General features: G+C 47.8%; 1 protein-coding gene across 2 annotated transcripts in view; it reads left to right on the forward strand.

Annotated features, from left to right (window-relative positions):
* The window catches only part of RGP1 (RGP1 homolog, RAB6A GEF complex partner 1), a 102,505-nt gene that overhangs the window by 41,504 nt on the left and 37,067 nt on the right, over positions 1 to 23,934 (forward strand). For both annotated transcript variants that reach the window (XM_063957479.1, XM_063957478.1), the window contains exons 2-4: positions 17,581 to 17,715; positions 18,427 to 18,563; positions 18,643 to 18,726. In XM_063957479.1, the coding sequence (XP_063813549.1) occupies positions 17,600 to 17,715; positions 18,427 to 18,563; positions 18,643 to 18,726 (337 nt within the window). In that variant the 5' untranslated portion in view covers positions 17,581 to 17,599. The remainder of the gene's footprint in view (positions 1 to 17,580; positions 17,716 to 18,426; positions 18,564 to 18,642; positions 18,727 to 23,934) is intronic.

The following is a 23,934-nucleotide window of genomic DNA, read 5'->3' on the forward strand; positions in this document are numbered from 1 at the left end:
TGAGGTCTGGAGGAGGGGCATAGAGGGAGGAGCCAGTGTACACCAGATAGTACCTAATCTTTTCTTTAGAGTGCCCAGTCTCCTGCGGAGCCCGTCTATTCCCCATGGTCCTTACGGAGTTCCCAGCATCCACTACGGACTACGAGAAATAGAATTACCGGTGAGTAAATTCTTATTTTTTATAATAACACTTTTATGTCCGCACTACCAGCCGATGGTTATCCAGCCGTATACTAGACTTCAAATAGGAACAATATCCATGTGAATGCAATGATTGCAAACTCCACCCAATACAATCCCCCTTTAAGCTAAGGCCATAACTTCGCTTAGAAAAACAGACATTACATACCAGTATAATGAGGTAGTTTATCTATATCCCAGCCTTATACTGAGGTAATATATTCTTACACTGAAGTAATATATCTGTATCCCAGCCTTATACTGAGGTAATATATCCTTACACTGAGGTCATGTATCCTGTGTGTATACCTCAGCCTTATACTGAGGTCAGGAATCCTGTGTATATATCCCAGCCTTATACAGAGGTCAGGAATCCTGTGTATATATCCCAGCCTTATACTGAGGTCAGGAATCCTGTGTATATCTCTATCCCAGCCTTATACTGAGGTCAGGAATCCTGTGTATATATCTGTCCCAGCCTTATACTGAGGTCAGGAATCCTGTGTATATATCTGTCCCAGCCTTATACTGAGGTCAGGAATCCTGTGTATATCTCTATCCCAGCCTTATACTGAGGTCAGGAATCCTGTGTATATATCTGTCCCAGCCTTATACTGAGGTCAGGAATCCTGTGTATATATCTGTCCCAGCCTTATACTGAGGTCAGGAATCCTGTGTATATCTCTATCCCAGCCTTATACTGAGGTCAGGAATCCTGTGTATATATCCCAGCCTTATACTGAGGTCAGGAATCCTGTGTATATATCCCAGCCTTATACTGAGGTCAGGAATCCTGTGTATATATCCCAGCCTTATACTGAGGTCAGGAATCCTGTGTATATATCCCAGCCTTATACTGAGGTCAGGAATCCTGTGTATATATCTGTCCCAGCCTTATACTGAGGTCAGGAATCCTGTGTATATATATGTCCCAGCCTTATACTGAGGTCAGGAATCCTGTGTTTATCTCTATCCCAGCCTTATACTGAGGTCAGGAATCCTGTGTATATATCCCAGCCTTATACTGAGGTCAGGAATCCTGTGTATATATCTGTCCCAGCCTTATACTGAGGTCAGGGATCGTGTGTATATATCCCAGCCTTATACTGAGGTCAGGAATCCTGTGTATATCTCTATCTCAGCCTTATACTGAGGTCAGGAATCCTGTGTATATATCCCAGCCTTATACTGAGGTCAGGAATCCTGTGTATATCTATATCCCAGCCTTATACTGAGGTCAGGAATCCTGTGTATATCTCTATCCCAGCCTTATACTAAGGTCAGGAATCCTGTGTATATCTCTATCCCAGCCTTATACTGAGGTCAGGAATCCTGTGTATATATCTGTCCCAGCCTTATACTGAGGTCAGGAATCCTGTGTATATATCTGTCCCAGCCTTATACTGAGGTCAGGAATCCTGTGTATATATCTATCCCAGCCTTATACTGAGGTCAGGAATCCTGTGTATATCTCTATCCCAGCCTTATACTGAGGTCAGGAATCCTGTGTATATATATCTATCCCAGCCTTATACTGAGGTCAGGAATCCTGTGTATATCTCTATCCCAGCCTTATACTGAGGTCAGGAATCCTGTGTATATATCTATATCCCAGCCTTATACAGAGGTCAGGAATCCTGTGTATATCTCTATCCCAGCCTTATACTGAGGTCAGGAATCCTGTGTATATCTCTATCCCAGCCTTATACTGAGGTCAGGAATCCTGTGTATATCTCTATCCCAGCCTTATACTGAGGTCAGGAATCCTGTGTATATATCTGTCCCAGCCTTATACTGAGGTCAGGAATCCTGTGTATATATATCTATCCCAGCCTTATACAGAGGTCAGGAATCCTGTGTATATCTCTATCCCAGCCTTATACTGAGGTCAGGAATCCTGTGTATATCTCTATCCCAGCCTTATACTGAGGTCAGGAATCCTGTGTATATCTCTATCCCAGCCTTATACTGAGGTCAGGAATCCTGTGTATATATCTGTCCCAGCCTTATACTGAGGTCAGGAATCCTGTGTATATATCTGTCCCAGCCTTATACTGAGGTCAGGAATCCTGTGTATATATCTGTCCCAGCCTTATACTGAGGGGATGCAGTCACTTTACCTCCAATCATAATCCCGACGGACTATATACCGACACCCATTGACCGATGGTCGAAATCCCGACAAGGTCTTAAATACCGACACGGACTAAATACCGACATGTAAAATACAGACAAGGTCTAAATACCGACATGTAAAATGCCGACAGGTCGAAATACCGACACAAGTTTTTCATGATTTTTTTTCATTAAAACCGACTTGTTCATACTTTACCGTCCCAGTGGACCTGGAGGGGGAATATAATAGTGTGCCGAGCGCAGCGAGGCACCGTGCCCGAAGCATGGCGAGCGCAGCGAGCCATGCGAGGGGACGCGGTACACTTTATATGGTGTCCATGTTGATTTATGTCGACATACACACAAAAAAACATCAAAAAATGCATGTCGGTATTTCGACCTGTCGGCATTTTACATGTCGGTATTTAGACCTTGTCGGTATTTTACATGTCGGTATTTAGTCCGTGTCGGTATTTAGACCTTGTCGGGATTTCGACCATTGGTCAATGGGTGTCGGTATATAGTCCGTCGGGATTATGATTGGCGGGATTTCATACCGATCCCATACTGAGGTCAGGAATCCTGTGTATATCTCTATCCCAGCCTTATACTGAGGTCAGGAATCCTGTGTATATCTCTATCCCAGCCTTATATTGAGGTCAGGAATCCTGTGTATATCTCTATCCCAGCCTTATATTGAGGTCAGGAATCCTGTGTATATATCTATCCCAGCCTTATACTGAGGTCAGGAATCCTGTGTATATATCTATCCCAGCCTTATACTGAGGTCAGGAATCCTGTTTATATATCTATCCCAGCCTTATACTGAGGTCAGGAATCCTGTGTATATCTCTATCCCAGCCTTATACTGAGGTCAGGAATACTGTGTATATCTCTATCACACCCTGCACGCCATGTTTTCCTCGGATGGTTCCTCCGTAGGCCGTGTGAGCTACATGTGGATCTATTCATACAAGACCAGATTTTTATACACCTGACGCTGATGAAATATTCCTGCAGATCACAAGTTATTCGTCTCCCTTAGATTAGTCAAAAAGAAAAGAAGGAATGTGAAAGCGCTGGCATTCATGGGGATCTTCACAGATCAGAGTGTAAGGAGTATTCCAGACTACCAGTCTTATAGGCCCTACACATTAGGCGATATCACTGAACGAGAACTCCTTCATATCGTTCAGTGTGTAGGCACCACGATGTGCGGCCCCGTGCTCGTTCATCGTTGGTGCAGGGTCGCTTATGTATGCAAGCAAATATGGACGAGATTAGCTAGAAATAAAATTCCAATGGACCCTACACATTCGGCAACCCGCTGCCGAACTGCCCCGACGGCCGATACAGCAGACGGGTGACCCAGCGGCTGCTCCACACCCCCACAGACGCCGGGTCGCCCGTCTGCTCTATCGGCCGTCGGGGCAGCTCGGCGGCCGGGTCGCCAAATGTGTAGGGCCCATTAGATTTTTATTTCTAGTCCGTAGTAATGCACATGCAAATTTCATCCTAATAATACTTTCTGTGTACTTTTCCTATTATTAATCCATTAGTTATGGGGAAGAAGTGCAACACCCTGAGATTATGTAAATAGTTTATTTGGGTGTTGCACTAATTATATATATATATATATATATATATATATATATATACAATTGCTTTGGCAGCACTCCCAGTCTCAAAGTATATCGGTCCGGTGCCCTCCTAGACCCGTATGGCAGCGGGTGATACGTAGAGTATAGTCGGCGGCACTCCGGTACAAAGAAGCACAAAGGCAGGTTGGATGAAAACAGTTTTCATCCAACCTGCCTTTGTGCTTCTTTGTACCGGAGTGCCGCCGACTATACTATATATATATATATATATATATATATATATATATATATATATATATATATATATATAAAATATGTGTGTGTGTGTATATATAGTGTTCATTCTAGGATTATTTTAGGGCAGGGTGCTGATCAGTGAGGAGGGTACATTTTTGTTGTGACGCTTTTTCGCACAATGCACAGTGCATATGTGTTTAGTTTTTATACATATATTTTCCCCTTAATGTATCATGTACCCCTACATACATATAGGACACCCATGTAACACCCAACATCTGTACTGATAAAAATACTTTATATGCCCAGTCTTCTTGAAAGAACGGCTGTAGCATATTCGTAATAAGTAGATAATAATAACGGTCTCCTCCAGTGCTGAAGTAGTTATAATCCTTGTGGTATAAAATAGAAAAGTTAAGCAGAGGGTTCAAATATATAGGTAAAAATTAAGTCTGTTCTTCTACTAGGCAAATACTGTGTAAGCCATGGGTCTTCAACTACATGTCCCAGCATGCCCTGCCACAGTTTTGCTATTAAGGCATGCTTTAGCAGAGTGCTGTGTTATGCAGGTAGCCACAGCAGTGATGCCACTTACAGTCTCTTCTCTGCCATCCATTTAGCTGAGGATATATATTGTTCCAATTTCAGAGGTGGGCAATGTGTAGACTACTACATTGTAACATGTACTCTGACTGCTGCATTCTGTGGGGGATTTTATGATCCTTCAGGGTGCACTAAGAAAGGGCAGGGTGCTTTTCCACATTTCAAAAAAGGGCAGGGTGCTTGTTCACATTTCAAAAATGGGCAGGGTGCCGCACCCTGCTGAAACAGCCTAGAAGGAACACTATATATATATGTATGTATGTGTGTGTATATATATACGGTATATATATTTCTCTGACGTCCTAGTGGATGCTGGGACTTCCGTAAGGACCATGGGGAATAGCGGCTCCGCAGGAGACTGGGCACAAAAGTAAAAGCTTTATGACTAGCTGGTGTGCACTGGCTCCTCCCCCTATGACCCTCCTCCAAGCCTCAGTTAGATTTTTGTGCCCGGCCGAGAAGGGTGCAATCTAGGTGGCTCTCCAGAGCTGCTTAGAGTAAAAGTTTTAAATAGGTTTTTTTATTTTCAGTGAGACCTGCTGGCAACAGGCTCACTGCATCGAGGTACTAAGGGGAGAAGAAGCGAACTCACCTGACTGCAGAGTGGATTGGGCTTCTTGGCTACTGGACATTAGCTCCAGAGGGACGATCACAGGTTCAGCCTGGATGGGTCCCGGAGCCGCGCCGCCGGCCCCCTTACAGAGCCAGAAGAGCGAAGAGGTCCGGAGAAAGCGGCGGCAGAAGACGTCCCTGTCTTCAAATAAGGTAGCGCACAGCACTGCAGCTGTGCGCCATTGCTCTCAGCACACTTCACACTCCGGTCACTGAGGGTGCAGGGCGCTGGGGGGGAGCGCCCTGAGACGCAATAAAACAATATAAAAACCTTATATGGCAAAAGAAATGCATCACATATAGCTCCTGGGCTATATGGATGCATTTAACCCCTGCCAGTTTTCCTGAAAAAAGCGGGAGAAAAGGCCGCCGAGAAGGGGGCGGAGCCTATCTCCTCAGCACACGAGCGCCATTTTCCCTCACAGTTCCGCTGGAAGGAAGGCTCCCTGACTCTCCCCTGCAGTCCTGCTACAAGAATCAGGGTAAAACAAGAGAGGGGGGGCACTATTGCCAGCTAATATATAATACAGCAGCTATAAAAGGGAGTAACACTTATATAAGGTTATCCCTGCATATATATAGCGCTCTGGTGTGTGCTGGCAAACTCTCCCTCTGTCTCCCCAAAGGGCTAGTGGGGTCCTGTCCTCTATCAGAGCATTCCCTATGTGTGTGCTGGGTGTCGGTACGATTGTGTCGACATGTATGAGGAGGAAAATGATGTGGAAGCAGAGCAATTGCCCGTGTTAGTGATGTCAACCCCTAGGGAGTCGACACCTGACTGGATGGTCGTATTTAAAGAATTACGTGACAATGTCAGCACTTTGCAAAAAACTGTTGACGACATGAGACAGCCGGCAAATCAGTTAGTGCCTGTTCAGGCGTCTCAGACACCGTCAGGGGCGCTAAAACGCCCGTTACCTCAGATGGTCGACACAGACCCAGACACGGATACTGAATCCAGTGTCGACGGTGAGACAAACGTAATGTCCAATAGGGCCACACGTTACATGATCACGGCAATGAAGGAGGCATTGAACATTTCTGACACTACAAGTACCACAAAAAAGGGTATTATGTGGGGTGTGAAAAAACTACCAGTAGTTTTTCCTGAATCAGAGGAATTAAATGAGGTGTGTGATAAAGCGTGGGTTTCCCCCGATAAAAAACTGCTGATTTCTAACAAATTATTGGCACTATACCCTTTCCCGCCAGAGGTTAGGACACGTTGGGAAACACCCCCTAGGGTAGATAAGGCGCTCACACGCTTATCAAAACAAGTGGCGTTACCGTCTCCTGATACGGCCGCCCTCAAGGAACCAGCTGATAGAAGGCTGGAAAATATCCTAAAAGGTATATACACACATACTGGTGTTATACTGCGACCAGCAATCGCCTCAGCCTGGATGTGCAGCGCTGGAGTGGCTTGGTCGGATTCCCTGACTGAAAATATTGATACCCTGGATAGGGACAGTATTTTATTAACTATAGAGCATTTAAAGGATGCATTACTATATATGCGTGATGCACAGAGGGATATTTGCACCCTGGCATCAAGAGTAAGTGCGATGTCCATTTCTGCCAGAAGGGCGTTATGGACGCGACAGTGGTCAGGTGATGCAGATTCCAAACGACATATGGAAGTATTGCCGTATAAAGGGGAGGAGTTATTTGGGGTCGGTCTATCAGACCTGGTGGCCACGGCAACGGCTGGAAAGTCCACCTTTTTACCCCAGGTCACCTCTCAGCAGAAAAAGACACCGTCTTTTCAAACTCAGTCCTTTCGTTCCTATAAGAACAAGCGAGCAAAAGGCCACCCATTTCTGCCCCGGGGCAGAGGAAGAGGAAAAAGACTGCACCAGGCAGCCTCTTCCCAGGAGCAGAAGCCCTCCCCCGCTTCTGCCAAGTCCTCAGCATGACGCTGGGGCTTTACAAGCGGACTCAGGCACGGTAGGGGCCCATCTCAAAAAAACGCGCAGTGGGCTCACTCGCAAGTGGACCCCTGGATCCTGCAGGTAGTATCACAGGGGTACAAACTGGAATTCGAGACGTCTCCCCCTCGCCGGTTCCTGAAGTCTGCTCTACCAACGTCTCCCTCCGACAGGGAGGCAGTATTGGAAGCTATTCACAAGCTGTATTCCCAGCAGGTGATAATCAAGGTACCCCTCCTACAACAGGGAAAGGGGTATTATTCCACGCTGTTTGTGGTACCGAAGCCGGACGGCTCGGTGAGACCGATTTTAAATCTGAAATCATTGAACACTTACATAAAAAGGTTCAAATTCAAGATGGAGTCACTCAGAGCAGTGATAGCGAACCTGGAAGAAGGGGACTATATGGTGTCTCTGGACATCAAGGATGCTTACCTCCATGTCCCAATCTACCCTTCTCACCAAGGGTACCTCAGGTTTGTGGTACAGAACTGTCATTATCAGTTTCAGACGCTGCCGTTTGGATTGTCCACGGCACCCCGGGTCTTTACCAAGGTAATGGCCGAAATGATGATTCTTCGAAGAGAAGGCGTCTTAATTATCCCTTACTTGGACGATCTCCTGATAAGGGCAAGATCCAGGGAAAAGTTAGAGTTCGGAGTAGCACTGTCTCAGGTAGTGCTACGTCAGCACGGGTGGATTCTAAATATCCCAAAATCACAGCTGATTCCAACAACATGTCTACTGTTCCTGGGGATGATTCTGGACACAGTCCAGAAAAAGGTGTTTCTCCCGGAGGAGAAGGCAAGGGAGTTATCCGAGCTAGTCAGGAACCTCCTAAAACCAGGCCAAGTGTCAGTGCATCAATGCACGAGAGTCCTGGGAAAAATGGTGGCTTCTTACGAAGCAATTCCATTCGGAAGATTCCATGCAAGAACTTTTCAGTGGGATCTGCTGGACAAATGGTCCGGATCGCATCTTCAGATGCATAAGCGGATAACCCTATCTCCAAGGACAAGGGTGTCTCTCCTGTGGTGGTTACAGAGTGCTCATCTTCTAGAGGGCCGCAGATTCGGCATTCAGGATTGGATGCTGGTGACCACGGATGCCAGTCTGAGAGGCTGGGGAGCAGTCACACAGGGAATAAATTTCCAGGGCTTGTGGTCAAGCATGGAAACGTCTCTTCACATAAATATCCTGGAACTAAGGGCCATTTACAATGCCCTAAGTCAAGCAAGGCCTCTGCTTCAGGGTCAGTCGGTATTGATCCAATCGGACAACATCACGGCAGTCGCCCACGTCAACAGACAGGGCGGCACAAGAAGCAGGAGGGCAATGGCAGAAGCTGCAAGGATTCTCCGCTGGGCGGAAAATCATGTGGTAGCACTGTCAGCAGTGTTCATTCCGGGAGTGGACAACTGGGAAGCAGACTTCCTCAGCAGACACGACCTCCACCCGGGGGAGTGGGGACTTCACCCAGAAGTCTTCCAAGTGATTGTAAACCGTTGGGAAAAACCAAAGGTGGACATGATGGCGTCCCGTCTCAACAAAAAACTGGACAGATATTGCGCCAGGTCAAGGGACCCTCAGGCAATAGCGGTGGACGCTCTGGTAACACCGTGGGTGTACCAGTCGGTGTATGTGTTCCCTCCTCTGCCTCTCATACCCTAAGTACTGAGAATCATAAGAAGGAGAGGAGTAAGTACTATACTCGTGGCTCCGGATTGGCCAAGAAGAACTTGGTACCCGGAACTGCAAGAGATGCTCACGGAGGACCCGTGGCCTCTACCTCTCAGAAAGGACCTGCTCCAGCAGGGACCTTGTCTGTTTCAAGACTTACCGCGGCTGCGTTTGACGGCATGGAGGTTGAACGCCGGATCCTGAAGGAAAAAGGCATTCCAGATGAAGTCATCCCTACCCTGGTCAAGGCCAGAAAGGATGTAACCGCAAAACATTATCACCGCATTTGGCGAAAATATGTTGCGTGGTGTGAGGCCAAGAAGGCCCCTACAGAGGAATTTCAACTGGGTCGTTTCCTGCATTTCCTGCAAACAGGACTATCTATGGGCCTCAAATTAGGGTCCATTAAGGTTCAAATTTCGGCCCTGTCAATCTTCTTCCAAAAAGAACTGGCTTCAGTGCCTGAAGTTCAGACGTTTGTCAAGGGGGTACTGCATATACAGCCTCCTTTTGTGCCTCCAGTGGCACCTTGGGATCTCAATGTAGTGTTGAGTCTCCTAAAATCACATTGGTTTGAACCACTCACCACTGTGGAATTGAAATATCTCACTTGGAAAGCATTCAGACAGGGCAGAACTGAGGACTCGCCCTCAATTTCTCCCTAAGGTTGTTTCAGCGTTTCACATGAACCAGCCAATTGTGGTACCTGCGGCGACTAGGGACTTGGAGGACTCCAAGTTGCTGGACGTAGTCAGGGCCCTGAAAATATATGTTTCCAGGACGGCTGGAGTCAGAAAATCTGACTCCCTGTTTATCCTGTATGCACCCAACAAGCTGGGTGCTCCTGCTTCTAAGCTGACGATTGCTCGTTGGATTTGTAGTACAATTCAGCTTGCACATTCTGTGGCAGGCCTGCCACAGCCAAAATCTGTAAAAGCCCATTCCACAAGGAAAGTGGGCTCATCTTGGGCGGCTGCCCGAGGGGTCTCGGCTTTACAACTTTGCCGAGCAGCTACTTGGTCAGGGGCAAACACGTTTGCTAAATTCTACAAATTTGATACCCTGGCTGAGGAGGACCTGGAGTTCTCTCATTCGGTGCTGCAGAGTCACCCGCACTCTCCCGCCCGTTTGGGAGCTTTGGTATAATCCCCATGGTCCTTACGGAAGTCCCAGCATCCACTAGGACGTCAGAGAAAATAAGAATTTACTTACCGATAATTCTATTTCTCTATCGTCCTAAGTGGATGCTGGGGTTCCTGAAAGGACCATGGGGAATAGCGGCTCCGCAGGAGACAGGGCACAAAAAAGTAAAGCTTTTACCAGATCAGGTGGTGTGCACTGGCTCCTCCCCCTATGACCCTCCTCCAGACTCCAGTTAGATTTTGTGCCCGAACGAGAAGGGTGCAATCTAGGTGGCTCTCCTAAAGAGCTGCTTAGAGAAAGTTTAGCTTAGGTTTTTTACTTTACAGTGAGTCCTGCTGGCAACAGGATCACTGCAACGAGGGACTTAGGGGAGAAGTAGTGAACTCACCTGCGTGCAGAGTGGATTTGCTGCTTGGCTACTGGACACTAGCTCCAGAGGGACGATCACAGGTACAGCCTGGATGGTCACCGGAGCCGCGCCGCCGGCCCCCTTGCAGACGCTGAAGAGAGAAGAGGTCCAAAATCGGCGGCTGAAGACTCCTGAGTCTTCATAAAGGTAGCGCACAGCACTGCAGCTGTGCGCCATTTTCCTCTCAGCACACTTCACACAACAGTCACTGAGGGTGCAGAGCGCTGGGGGGGGCGCTCTGAGAGGCAAATAAAAACCTTATTAGAGGCAAAAAATACCTCACATATAGCCCACAGAGGCTATATGGAGATATTTAACCCCTGCCTAACTTCAAAAATAGCGGGAGACGAGCCCGCCGTAAAAGGGGCGGGGCCTATCTCCTCAGCACACAGCGCCATTTTCTCTCACAGAAAAGCTGGAGAGAAGGCTCCCAGGCTCTCCCCTGCACTGCACTACAGAAACAGGGTTAAAACAGAGAGGGGGGGCACTGATTTTGGCGATATTGTATATATATAAAAGATGCTATAAGGGAGAAACACTTATATAAGGTTGTCCCTATATAATTATAGCGTTTTTGGTGTGTGCTGGCAGACTCTCCCTCTGTCTCCCCAAAGGGCTAGTGGGTCCTGTCCTCTGTCAGAGCATTCCCGGTGTGTGTGCTGTGTGTCGGCACGTGTGTGTCGACATGTATGAGGACGATGTTGGTGAGGAGGCGGAGAAATTGCCTGTAATGGTGATGTCACTCTCTAGGGAGTCGACACCGGAATGGATGGCTTATTTAGAGAATTACGTGAGAATGTCAACACGCTGCAAGGTCGGTTGACGACATGAGACGGCCGACAATCTATTAGGACCGGTCCAGGCGGCTCAGAAACACCGTCAGGGGTTTTAAAAACGCCCATTTACCTCAGTCGGTCGACACAGACACAGACACGGACACTGAATACAGTGTCGACGGTGAATAAACAAACGTATTTCTCATTAGGGCCACACGTTAAGGGCAATGAAGGAGGTGTTACGTGTTTCTGATACTACAAGTACCACAAGAAAGGGTATTATGTGGGAGTGGAAAAAACTACCTGTAGTTTTTCCTGAATCAGATAAAATAAAATGAAGTGTGTGATGATGCGTAGGGTTACCCCGATAGCAAATATTGGCGTTATACCCTTTCCCGCCAGAAATTAGGGTACGTTGGGAAACACCCCTTAGGGTGATAAGGCGCTCACACGCTTATCAAGTGGCGTTACCGTCTCCAGATACGGCCGCCCTCAAGGAGCCAGCTGATAGGAAGCTGGAAAAATATCCTAAAAAGTATATACACACATACGGTGGTTATACTGCGACCAGCGATCGCCATCAGCCTGGAGATGCAGTGCTGGGTTGGCTTGGTCGGATTCCCTGACTGAAAATATTTTATTCATGTAGAGCATTTAATAGGATGCATTCTATATATATGTATGTGAGATGCACAGAGGGATATTTGCTCTCTGGCATCAAGATAAGTGCGTTGTCCATATCTCCCAGAAGATGTCAGGGACACGACAGTGGTCAGGTGATACAGATCCCATACGGCAGATGGAAGTATTGCTGTATAAAGGGAAGGAGTTATTTGGGGGTCGGTCCATCGGACCTGGGGACCACAGCAACAGCTGGGAAATCCAACCTTTTTTACCCCAAGTTACATCTCAGCTAAAAAAGACACCGTCTTTTCAGCCTCAATCTTTCCTTTCCCATGAGGGCATGCAGGCAAAAGGCCAGTCATATCTGCCCAGACATAGAGGTAAGGGAAGTAGACTGCAGCAGGCAGCCCTTTCCCAGGAAAAGAAGCCCTCCACCGCGTCTGCCAAGTCCTCAGCATGACGCTGGGGCCGTGCAAGCGGACTCAAGGTGGGGGGGTAGTCTCAAGAGTCTCAGGGCGCAGTGGGATCACTCGCAAGTTGACCCCTAGATCGTACGAGTATTATCCCAGGGGTAAAGATTGGAGAGTCGAGACATCTTCTCCTCGCAGGTTCCTGAAGTCTGCTTTACCAACGGCTCCCTCCGACAGGGAGGCAGCATTGGAAACAATTCACAAGCGGTATATCCAGCAGGTGATAATCAAAGTACCCCTCCTACGACAAGGAAAAGGGTATTATTTTTCCACACTATATTGTGGTACTGAAGCCAGACGGCTTGGTGACACATAGTCTAAATCTAAAATGTTTTGAACACTTACATAAAAGGTTCAAATCGAGATAAAGTCACTCAGAGCAGTGATAGCGAACCGGAAAAAAGGGGACTATATGGTGTCCCTGGACATCAAGGATTACCTCCATGTCCAAATTTTGTCCTTCTCATCAAGGGTACCTCTGGTTCGTGGTACAGAACTGTCAATATCAGTTTCAGACGATGCCGTTTGAATTATCCACGGCACCCCGGGCCTTTTTACCAAGGTAATGGCCGAAAAGATGTTTCTTCAAAGAAAAAAGGCATCTAAATTATCCCTTACTTGCACGACCTAAAAAGGGCAAGTTCCAGAGAACAGTTGGAGGTCGGAAGAGCACTATCTAAAGTAGTTCTTCGACGGCACGACTGGATTCTAAATATTCCAAGAATCGCAGCTGTTTTCCGACGATACGTCTGCTGTTCCTAGGGATGATTCTGGACACGGTTCAGAAAAAGGTTTTTCTTCCCGAGGAAAAAGCCAAGGAGTTATCCGACCTGTCAGGAACCTCCTAAAACCAGGAAAGGTGTCTGTACATCAATGCACAAGAGTCCTGGGAAAAATGGTGGCTTTTTACGAAGCAATTCCATTCGGCAGATTCCATGCAAGAATTTTCCAAAGGGATCTGTTGGACAAATGGTCAGGGTCGCATCCTCAGATGCACCTGCGAATAACCCTGTCGCCAAGGACAAGGGTATATCTTCTGTGGTGGTTGCAAAAGGCTCATCTATTGGAGGGCCGCAGATTCGGCATACAGGATTTGATCCTGGTGACCACGGACGCCAGCCTGAGAGGTTGGGGAGCAGTCACACAAGGAAGAAACTTCCAGGGGGTATGGACGAACCTGGAAAAGTCTCTTCACATAAACATTCTGGTACTAAGAGCAATCTAAAATGCTCTAAGCCAGGCGGAACCACTCCTGCAAGGAAAACCGGTGTTGATTCAGTCGGACAACATCACGGCGGTCGCCCATGTAAACAGACAGGGCGGCACAAGAAGCAGGAGTGCAATGGCAGAAGCTGCCAAGATTCTTCGCTGGGCGGAGAATCACGTAATAGCACTGTCAGCAGTGTTCTTCCCGGGCGTGGACAACTGGGAAGCAGACTTCCTCAGCAGACACGATATTCACCCGGGAGAGGGGGGTCTTCATCCAGAAGTCTTCCACATGCTAATAAACTGTTGGGAAAGACCAATGGTAGACATGATGGCGTCTCGCCTCAACAAGAAACTGGACAAGTATTGCGCCAGGTCAAGAGATCCACAGGCAATAGCTGTGGACGCACTGGTAACACCTTGGGTGTACAAATCAGTATATGTGTTTCCTCCTCTGCCTCTCATACCAAAGGTATTGAAGATTATACGGTGAGGAGGAGTAAGAACAATACTAGTGGCTCCGGATTGGCCAAGAAGGACTTGGTACCCGGAACTTCAAGAGTTGGTCACGGACGACCCGTGCCCTCTACTTCTGAGAAGGGACCTGCTACAACAGGGTCCCTGTCTCTTTCAAGACTTACCGCGGCTGCGTTTGACGGCATGGCGGTTGAACGCCAGATCCTAAAAGGGAAAGGCATTCCAGAAGAAGTCATTCCTACCTTGATTAAGGCAAGGAAGGAAGTCACCGCGAAACATTATCACCGCATTTGGCGAAAATATGTCGCGTGGTGCGAGGATCGGAGTGTTCCGACGGAGGAATTTCAACTGGGTCGTTTCCTACATTTCCTACAATCAGGATTGTCTATGGGTCTCAAATTGAGATCTATTAAGGTTCAAATTTCGGCCCTGTCAATATTCTTCCAAAAAGAATTGGCCTCAGTTCCTGAGGTACAGACTTTTGTTAAAGGAGTACTGCATATACAGCCTCCTGTGGTGCCTCCGGTGGCACCGTGGGATCTAAATGTAGTTTTAGATTTCCTCAAATCCCATTGGTTTGAACCATTGAAAAAGGTGGATTTTAAATATCTCACATGGAAAGTGACTATGTTACTGGCCCTGGCTTCCGCCAGGAGAGTATCTAAATTGGCGGCTTTATCTTATAAAAGCCCTTATCTAATCTTCCATTCGGATAGGGCAGAACTGAGGACTCGTCCGCATTTTCTCCCTAAGGTGGTATCAGCGTTTCACCTGAACCAACCTATTGTGGTGCCTGCGGCCACTGGCGACTTGGAGGACTCCAAGTTGTTGGACGTTGTCAGAGCCTTAAAAATATACATTTCAAGGACGGCTGAAGTCAGAAAATCTGACTCGCTGTTGATACTATATGCACCCAACAAGTTGGGTGCCCCTGCTTCTAAGCAGACGATTGCTCGTTGGATTTGTAACACAATTCAACTTGCTCATTCTGTGGCAGGCCTGCCACAGCCTAAATCTGTTAAGGCCCATTCCACAAGGAAGGTGGGCTCATCTTGGGCGGCTGCCCGAGGGGTCTCGGCATTACAATTCTGTCGAGCAGCTACGTGGTCGGGGGAAAACACGTTTGTAAAATTCTACAAATTTGATACCCTGGCAAAAGAGGACTTGGAATTCTCTCATTCGGTGCTGCAGAGTCATCCGCACTCTCCCGCCCGTTTGGGAGCTTTGGTATAATCCCCATGGTCCTTTCAGGAACCCCAGCATCCACTTAGGACGATAGAGAAAATAAGAATTTACTTACCGATAATTCTATTTCTCGGAGTCCGTAGTGGATGCTGGGCGCCCATCCCAAGTGCGGATTATCTGCAATACTGTACATAGTTATTGTTAACAAATTCGGGTTATATTGTTAAGGAGCCATCTTTAAGAGGCTCTTTCTGTTATCATACTGTTAACTGGGTTTAGATCACAAGTTGTACGGTGTGATTGGTGTGGCTGGTATGAGTCTTACCCGGGATTCAAATTGCCTCCCTTATTGTGTACGCTCGTCCGGGCACAGTACCTAACTGGAGTCTGGAGGAGGGTCATAGGGGGAGGAGCCAGTGCACACCACCTGATCTGGTAAAAGCTTTACTTTTTTGTGCCCTGTCTCCTGCGGAGCCGCTATTCCCCATGGTCCTTTCAGGAACCCCAGCATCCACTACGGACTCCGAGAAATAGAATTATCGGTAAGTAAATTCTTATTTTCTCGTAGTCCGTAGTGGATGCTGGGCGCCCATCCCAAGTGCGGATTGTCTGCAATACTTGTATATAGTTATTGTTACAAAAAAATCGGGTTGTTTATTGTTGTGAGCCATCTTTTCAGAGGCTCCTACGTTTATCATACTGTTAACTGGGTTCAGATCACAGGTTGTACGGTGTGATTGGTGTGGCTGGTATGAGTCTTACCCGGGATTCAAAATCCTTCCTTATTATGTACGCTCGTCCGGGCACAGTATCCTAACTGAGGCTTGGAGGAGGGTCATAGGGGGAGGAGCCAGTGCACACCAGCTAGTCTAAAGCTTTTACTTTTGTGCCCAGTCTCCTGCGGAGCCGCTATTCCCCATGGTCCTTACGGAAGTCCCAGCATCCACTACGGACTACGAGAAATAGAATTATCGGTAAGTAAATTCTTATTTTATATATATATATATATATATATATATATACACACACACACACACACACACACACACACACACACACACACACACACACACACGTGACTGTAAATTTATGGATTAATAATGGAAAAAGTACACAGATTCAAAGTTTTATTGGATGATACAGGTGAAACTCAGAAAATGAGAACATTGTGCAAAAGTTAATTTATTTCAGTAATTGAACTTAAAAGGTGAAAGTAATATATTATATAGACTCATTACATGGAAAGTGAGATATTTCAGCCTTTATTTGTTATAATTTGATGATTGTGGTTTACAGCCTAAGAAAACCCCAAATCCAAAATCTCAGAAAATTAGAATATTACATAAAATCAATAAAAAAAGGATTTTAAATACAGAAATGTCGCCCTCTGGAAAGTATAATCATGCCTATGTACTCAGTACTTGGTTTGTGCCCTTTTGCATGAATTACTGCCTCAATGCGGCGTGGCATGGATTCTATCAGCCGCTGGCACTGCTGAGGTGTTATGGAAGACCCGGATGCTTCAATAGCGGCCTTCAGCTCTTCTGCATTGTTCCGTCTCATGTCTCATCTTTCTCTTGGCAATGCCCCATAGATTCTCTATGGGGTTCAGGTCAGGCGAGTTTGCTGGCCAATCCAGCACAGTGATCCCACGGTCATTGAACCAGGTTTTGGTACTTTTGGCAGTGTGGGCAGGTGAGAAGTCCTGCTGGAAAATGAAGTCAGCATCTCCATAAAGCTTGTCTGCTGAAGGAAGCATGAAGTGCTCTAAAATGTCCTGGTAGACGGCTGCGTTGACTCTGGACTTAATAAAACACAGTGGACCAACACCAGCAGATGATATGGCTCCCCAAATCAACACAGACTGTGGAAACTTCACACTGGACCTCGGGCATCTTGGATTGTGTGCCTCTCCATTCTTCCTCCATACTCTGGGACCTTGGTTTCCAAATGAGAAGCAAAATTTGCTCTCATCAGAAAAGAGGACTCTGGACCACTGAGCAACAGACCATTTCTTTTTTACTCGTCAGGAAAAGGCCATTCAAAAGTGTGTGGGAGCTTCACAAGGAGTGGATCGAGGCTGGAGTTAGTGCATCAAGAGCCACCACACACAGACGGATCCTGGACATGGGCTTCAGATGTCATATTCCCCTTGTCAGAAGTGTCTTACCTGGGCTAAAGAAAGAAGAGACTCTATGGGGCATCAATGTGTAACTTACACCTGTGTAGGGTACAGTGAGGTAGGACGGTTCCTTCTCTCCCCCACCTGCAGACTCCTTGTTCCCTTATATATTGCAGCTGTGCCTGACGCTTCCCTCCTTCTCTGTTCCTCAGGGTTTTCATCATCTGCAACATGATTGAAGTTGTGGCCAAGCTGGTCCGTGGCCCGGTGTTCTTAGCTGGGGAGAGTCTGGAGTGTGTAGTGAGTTTCACCAATCCATTGTCTGCCCTGTCCACCTCTGCCAGCAGGTAGGTGCCGACGTCCCAGCTAGTACATGCGCTCCCAGCGTAATCACTAAGGGATGGGAGGAATTCTGGGGTTTCCACATCTTCTAATGCCTCTATGATACCCGGAACAGTATGTCCCAATACCAGCGCTGGCATCCCAAACTCTGACTAACCCGCCGATTGGCATGCTGACCAGCAGGGACTATTCCCACTCATGGATGTCCACAACACCCATAGAGTGGGAGTAGAACCACTGGCGAGCGCCCCCCCCCCCCCCCCCCCCCCCCCATCTGGCCATCTGACAGACGTGATCCCGGCGTCAGTATGGTAACCGCCGGTCTCCCAAATGCCAGTCACCCAATACCAACCCTACGCAATAACAGACAATATTAGTGTTAGAGTGTGCTAAAAATGTCTGTAAGTTTCTTACTGGGTACATGTCCTGTTCCTGTCCATATATCATGTGTATTCCCCTGCTTCCACGGAGGAAAGTCCTCTTACCCAGGGGTGTAACAATACGTGGACTCCCTCTGGTACAGAGAAGACTGTCAGGAGCTTTCACACTCAGGATTATATAGCCCATAAAGGCCGCGCTCGGCTCATGTCTGTGTACAGGGGATCCTCATTAAGGAGTGCCTCGGTCTCTGTGTACATATGCTTATACTTTTGTCTCATGGCTATGTACACAGTGCCATTGTCTGACCTCTCCTGCTACCATTTCCTTTCCTGCAGCGAGACTCTGGCTTGGGCCAGTGCACAGATACACTGCCAGTTTCACGCCAGTGACAGCAGGGTGCAACTTCCAGCAAGCGAGGAGCCCAGACAGGATGTTCAGGCAGAGAATGAGACCGTCTTCATCCCCAACAGAGGTGACTGATGTCCTGTATGCCCCAGTCATGTGTCCTCCTGCTTCGTCCAACCTTCTCCATTCACTTCTCTTCTCCTCAGGTGAACGGGGTCAGTGCATCCTCTCCACTCCTCCCAAAATCTTGTTCTGTGACCTGCGTCTGGATCCGGGGGAAACTAAGTCATGTACGTAACAATGAAGTCCTAGGAGCGCAGATACTAGAATATGGAAGACAGAAAAATATAAGAAATACCCATAAATGGCAACATTGTATTACATACAGAGCTTACATAAGTAAAACGTAATAAAGTAAAGGTTCTGCTGATGGTGGGAATACACACATAACGGAGTGTTGCTAAGCAGTATGAAGCGCTAATAATCTGTATCCCAGGTATATTGAGGCCACATGGCACCTGATGATTACTCTCCGCAGAGATCCGAATGTAAGGCATACTATATTTCTCTGACGTCCTAAGTGGATGCTGGGGACTCCGTCAGGACCATGGGGATTAGCGGCTCCGCAGGAGACAGGGCACAAAACTAAAGCTTTAGGATCAGGTGGTGTGTACTGGCTCCTCCCCCTATGACCCTCCTCCAAGCCTCTGTTAGGTTTTTGTGCCCGTCCGAGCAGGGTGCAATCTAGGTGGCTCTCTTAAGGAGCTGCTTAGAAAAAGTTTTTAGGTTTATTATTTTCAGTGAGTCCTGCTGGCAACAGGCTCACTGCATCGAGGGACTTAGGGGAGAGAAGTTCAACTCACCTGCGTGCAGGATGGATTGGCTTCTTAGGCTACTGGACACCATTAGCTCCAGAGGCAGTCGGAACACAGGTCTCACCCTGGGGTTCGTCCCGGAGCCGCGCCGCCGACCCCCCTTGCAGATGCTGAAGATTGAAGGTCCAGAAACCGGCGGCAGAAGGCTCTTCAGTCTTCTTGAAGGTAGCGCACAGCACTGCAGCTGTGCGCCATTGTTTGTCACACACTTCTCACCAACGGTCACGGAGGGTGCAGGGCGCTGCTGGGGGTGCCCTGGGCAGCAATGTAAATACCTTTTATGGCTAAAAAATACATCACATATAGCCCTTGAGGCTATATGGATGTATTTAACCCCTGCCAGATATTACAAACTACGGGAGAAAAGCCCGCCGGAATAGGGGGCGGGGCTTATTCTCCTCAGCACACAGCGCCATTTTCCTGCTCAGCTCCGCTGTGAGGAAGGCTCCCAGGACTCTCCCCTGCACTGCACTACAGAAACAGGGTAAAACAGAGAGGGGGGGCACTTTTTATGGCGATATTTTATATATTTAAGCTGCTATAAGGATACAACACTTATATAAGGTTGTTCCCATATATATTATAGCGCTTGGGTGTGTGCTGGCAAACTCTCCCTCTGTCTCCCCAAAGGGCTAGTGGGGTCCTGTCTTCGATAAGAGCATTCCCTGTGTGTCTGCTGTGTGTCGGTACGTGTGTGTCGACATGTATGAGGACGATGTTGGTGTGGAGGCAGAGCAATTGCCGGTAATGGTGATGTCACCCCCCAGGGAGTCGACACCGGAATGGATGGCTTTGTTTATGGAATTACGTGATAATGTCAGCACATTACAAAAATCAGTTGACGACATGAGACGGCCGGAAAACCAGTTAGTACCTGCCCAGGCGTCTCAGACACCGTCAGGGGCTGTAAAACGCCCTTTACCTCAGTCGGTCGACACAGACACGGACACTGAATCTAGTGTCGACGGTGAAGAAACAAACGTATTTTCAAGTAGAGCCACACGTTATATGATCACGGCAATGAAGGAGGCTTTGCATATCTCTGATACTGCAAGTACCACAAAAAGGGGTATTATGTGGGGGGTGAAAAAACTACCTGTAGTTTTTCCTGAATCAGAGGAATTGAATGATGTATGTGATGAAGCGTGGGTTAACCCAGATAGAAAAGTGCTAATTTCAAAAAAGTTATTGGCATTATACCCTTTCCCGCCAGAGGTTAGGGCGCGCTGGGAAACACCCCCTAGGGTGGATAAGGCGCTCACACGCTTATCAAAACAAGTGGCGTTACCGTCTCCTGATACGGCCGCCCTCAAGGATCCAGCTGATAGGAGGCTGGAAACTACCCTAAAGAGTATATACACACATACTGGTGTTATACTGCGACCAGCCATCGCCTCAGCCTGGATGTGCAGTGCTGGGGTGGTCTGGTCGGATTCCCTGACTGAAAATATTGATACCCTGGATAGGGACAGTATTTTATTGACTATAGAGCAATTAAAGGATGCTTTTCTTTATATGCGAGATGCTCAGAGGGATATTTGCACTCTGGCATCGAGAGTAAGTGCGATGTCCATATCTGCCAGAAGAAGTTTATGGACGCGACAGTGGTCAGGTGATGCGGATTCCAAACGACATATGGAAGTATTGCCGTATAAAAGGGAAGAATTATTTGGCGTAGGTCTATCGTATCTGGTGGCCACGGCAACTGCCGGAAAATCCACCTTTTTACCTCAGACCCCCTCCCAACAGAAAAAGACACCGTCTTTTCAGCCGCAGTCCTTTCGGTCCTATAAGAACAAGAGGGCAAAAGGACAGTCATATCTGCCCCGGGGCAGAGGAAGGGGTAAGAGAGGGCAGCAAGCAGCCCCTGCCCAGGAACAGAAGCCCTCCCAGGGTTCTGCAAAGCCCTCAGCATGACGCTGGGGCTGTACAAGCGGACTCAGGAGCGGTGGGGGGTCGACTCAGGAATTTCAGCGCACAGTGGGCTTGCTCACAGGTGGACCCTTGGATCCTGCAGGTAGTATCTCAGGGTTACAGGTTGGAATTCGAGAAGTCTCCCCCTCGCCGGTTCCTAAAGTCTGCTTTGCCAACGTCTCCCTCAGACAGGGCGACGGTATTGGAAGCCATTCACAAGCTGTTTTCTCAGCAGGTGATAGTCAAGGTACCCCTCCTACAACAGGGAAAGGGGTATTACTCCACGCTATTTGTGGTACCGAAGCCGGACGGCTCGGTAAGACCTATTCTAAATCTGAAATCTTTGAACCTGTACATACAAAAATTCAAGTTCAAGATGGAATCACTCAGAGCAGTGATAGCGAATCTGGAAGAAGGGGACTTTATGGTGTCCCTGGACATAAAGGATGCTTACCTGCATGTCCCAATTTGCCCTTCACATCAAGGGTACCTCAGGTTCGTGGTGCAAAACTGTCATTATCAGTTTCAGACGCTGCCGTTTGGATTGTCCACGGCACCTCGGGTCTTTACCAAGGTAATGGCCGAAATGATGATTCTTCTGCGAAGAAGAGGCGTATTAATTATCCCTTACTTGGACGATCTCCTGATAAGGGCAAGGTCCAGAGAACAGCTGGAGGACGGAGTAGCACTAACCCAAGTAGTGCTGCAACAACACGGGTGGATTCTGAATTTTCCAAAATCTCAGTTGACCCCGACAACACGTCTGTTGTTCCTGGGAATGATTCTGGACACGGTTCAGAAAAAGGTGTTTCTTCCGGAGGAGAAAGCCAAGGAGTTATCCGAACTTGTCAGGAACCTCCTAAAACCAGGAAAAGTGTCTGTGCATCAATGCACAAGAGTCCTGGGAAAGATGGTGGCTTCTTACGAAGCAATTCCATTCGGCAGATTCCACGCACGAACTTTTCAGTGGGATCTGCTGGACAAATGGTCCGGATCGCATCTGCAGATGCATCAGCGGATAACCTTATCGCCACGGACAAGGGTGTCTCTTCTGTGGTGGTTGCAGAGTGCTCATCTGTTAGAGGGCCGCAGATTCGGCATACAGGACTGGGTCCTGGTGACCACGGATGCCAGTCTGAGAGGCTGGGGAGCGGTCACACAGGGAAGAAACTTCCAGGGAGTATGGTCAAGCCTGGAGATGTCTCTTCATATAAATATACTGGAGCTAAGAGCAATTTACAATGCTCTAAGCCTGGCAAAACCCCTGCTTCAGGGTCAGCCGGTGTTGATCCAGTCGGACAACATCACGGCAGTCGCCCACGTAAACAGACAGGGCGGCACAAGAAGCAGGAGGGCAATGGCAGAAGCTGCAAGGATCCTTCGCTGGGCGGAAGATCATGTGATAGCACTGTCAGCAGTGTTCATTCCGGGAGTAGACAACTGGGAAGCAGACTTCCTCAGCAGACACGATCTACACCCGGGAGAGTGGGGACTTCATCCAGAACTCTTCCACATGATTGTGAACCGTTGGGAAAAACCAAAGGTGGATATGATGGCGTCTCGCCTCAACAAAAAACTGGACAGGTATTGCGCCAGGTCAAGAGACCCTCAGGCAATAGCTGTGGACGCTCTGGTAACACCGTGGGTGTACCAGTCAGTGTATGTGTTTCCTCCTCTGCCTCTCATACCCAAAGTACTGAGAATTATACGGCAAAGGGGAGTAAGAACGATACTCGTGGCTCCGGATTGGCCAAGAAGAACTCGGTACCCGGAACTTCAGGAGATGCTCACGGAAAATCCGTGGCCTCTACCTCTAAGACGGGACCTGATTCAGCAGGGACCGTGTCTATTCCAAGACTTACCGCGGCTGCGGTTGAACGCCGAATTCTAAAGAAAAAAGGCATTCCAGAAGAGGTCATTCCTACACTGGTTAAAGCCAGGAAGGAGGTGACTGCACAACATTATCACCGCATTTGGAGAAAATATGTTGCGTGGTGTGAGGCCAGGAAGGCCCCCACGGAGGAATTTCAACTGGGTCGATTCCTACATTTCCTGCAAACAGGATTGTCTATGGGCCTCAAATTGGGGTCCATTAAGGTTCAAATTTCGGCCCTGTCGATTTTCTTCCAGAAAGAATTGGCTTCAGTTCCTGAAGTCCAGACTTTTGTAAAAGGAGTACTACATATACAGCCCCCGGTTGTGCCCCCAGTGGCTCCGTGGGACCTGAATGTAGTTTTGGATTTTCTCAAATCCCATTGGTTTGAACCACTCAAATCGGTGGATTTGAAATATCTTACATGGAAAGTAACCATGCTACTGGCCCTGGCTTCAGCCAGGAGAGTATCAGAATTGGCGGCTTTATCGTATAAGAGCCCATATCTAATTTTCCATTCGGACAGGGCAGAACTGCGGACGCATCCTCAGTTTCTGCCTAAGGTGGGGTCAGCGTTTCACCTGAACCAGCCTATTGTGGTGCCTGCGGCTACTAGCGATTTGGAAGATTCCAAGTTGCTGGACGTTGTCAGAGCATTGAAAATATACATTTCAAGGACGGCTGGAGTCAGAAAATCTGACTCGCTGTTTATACTGTATGCACCCAACAAGCTGGGTGCTCCTGCTTCTAAGCAGACGATTGCTCGTTGGATTTGTAGCACAATTCAACTTGCACATTCTGTGGCAGGCCTGCCACAGCCTAAATCTGTCAAGGCC

This window comes from Pseudophryne corroboree, chromosome 1 (genome assembly GCF_028390025.1).
Source record: "Pseudophryne corroboree isolate aPseCor3 chromosome 1, aPseCor3.hap2, whole genome shotgun sequence".
Classification (NCBI taxonomy): Eukaryota; Metazoa; Chordata; class Amphibia; order Anura; family Myobatrachidae; genus Pseudophryne; species Pseudophryne corroboree.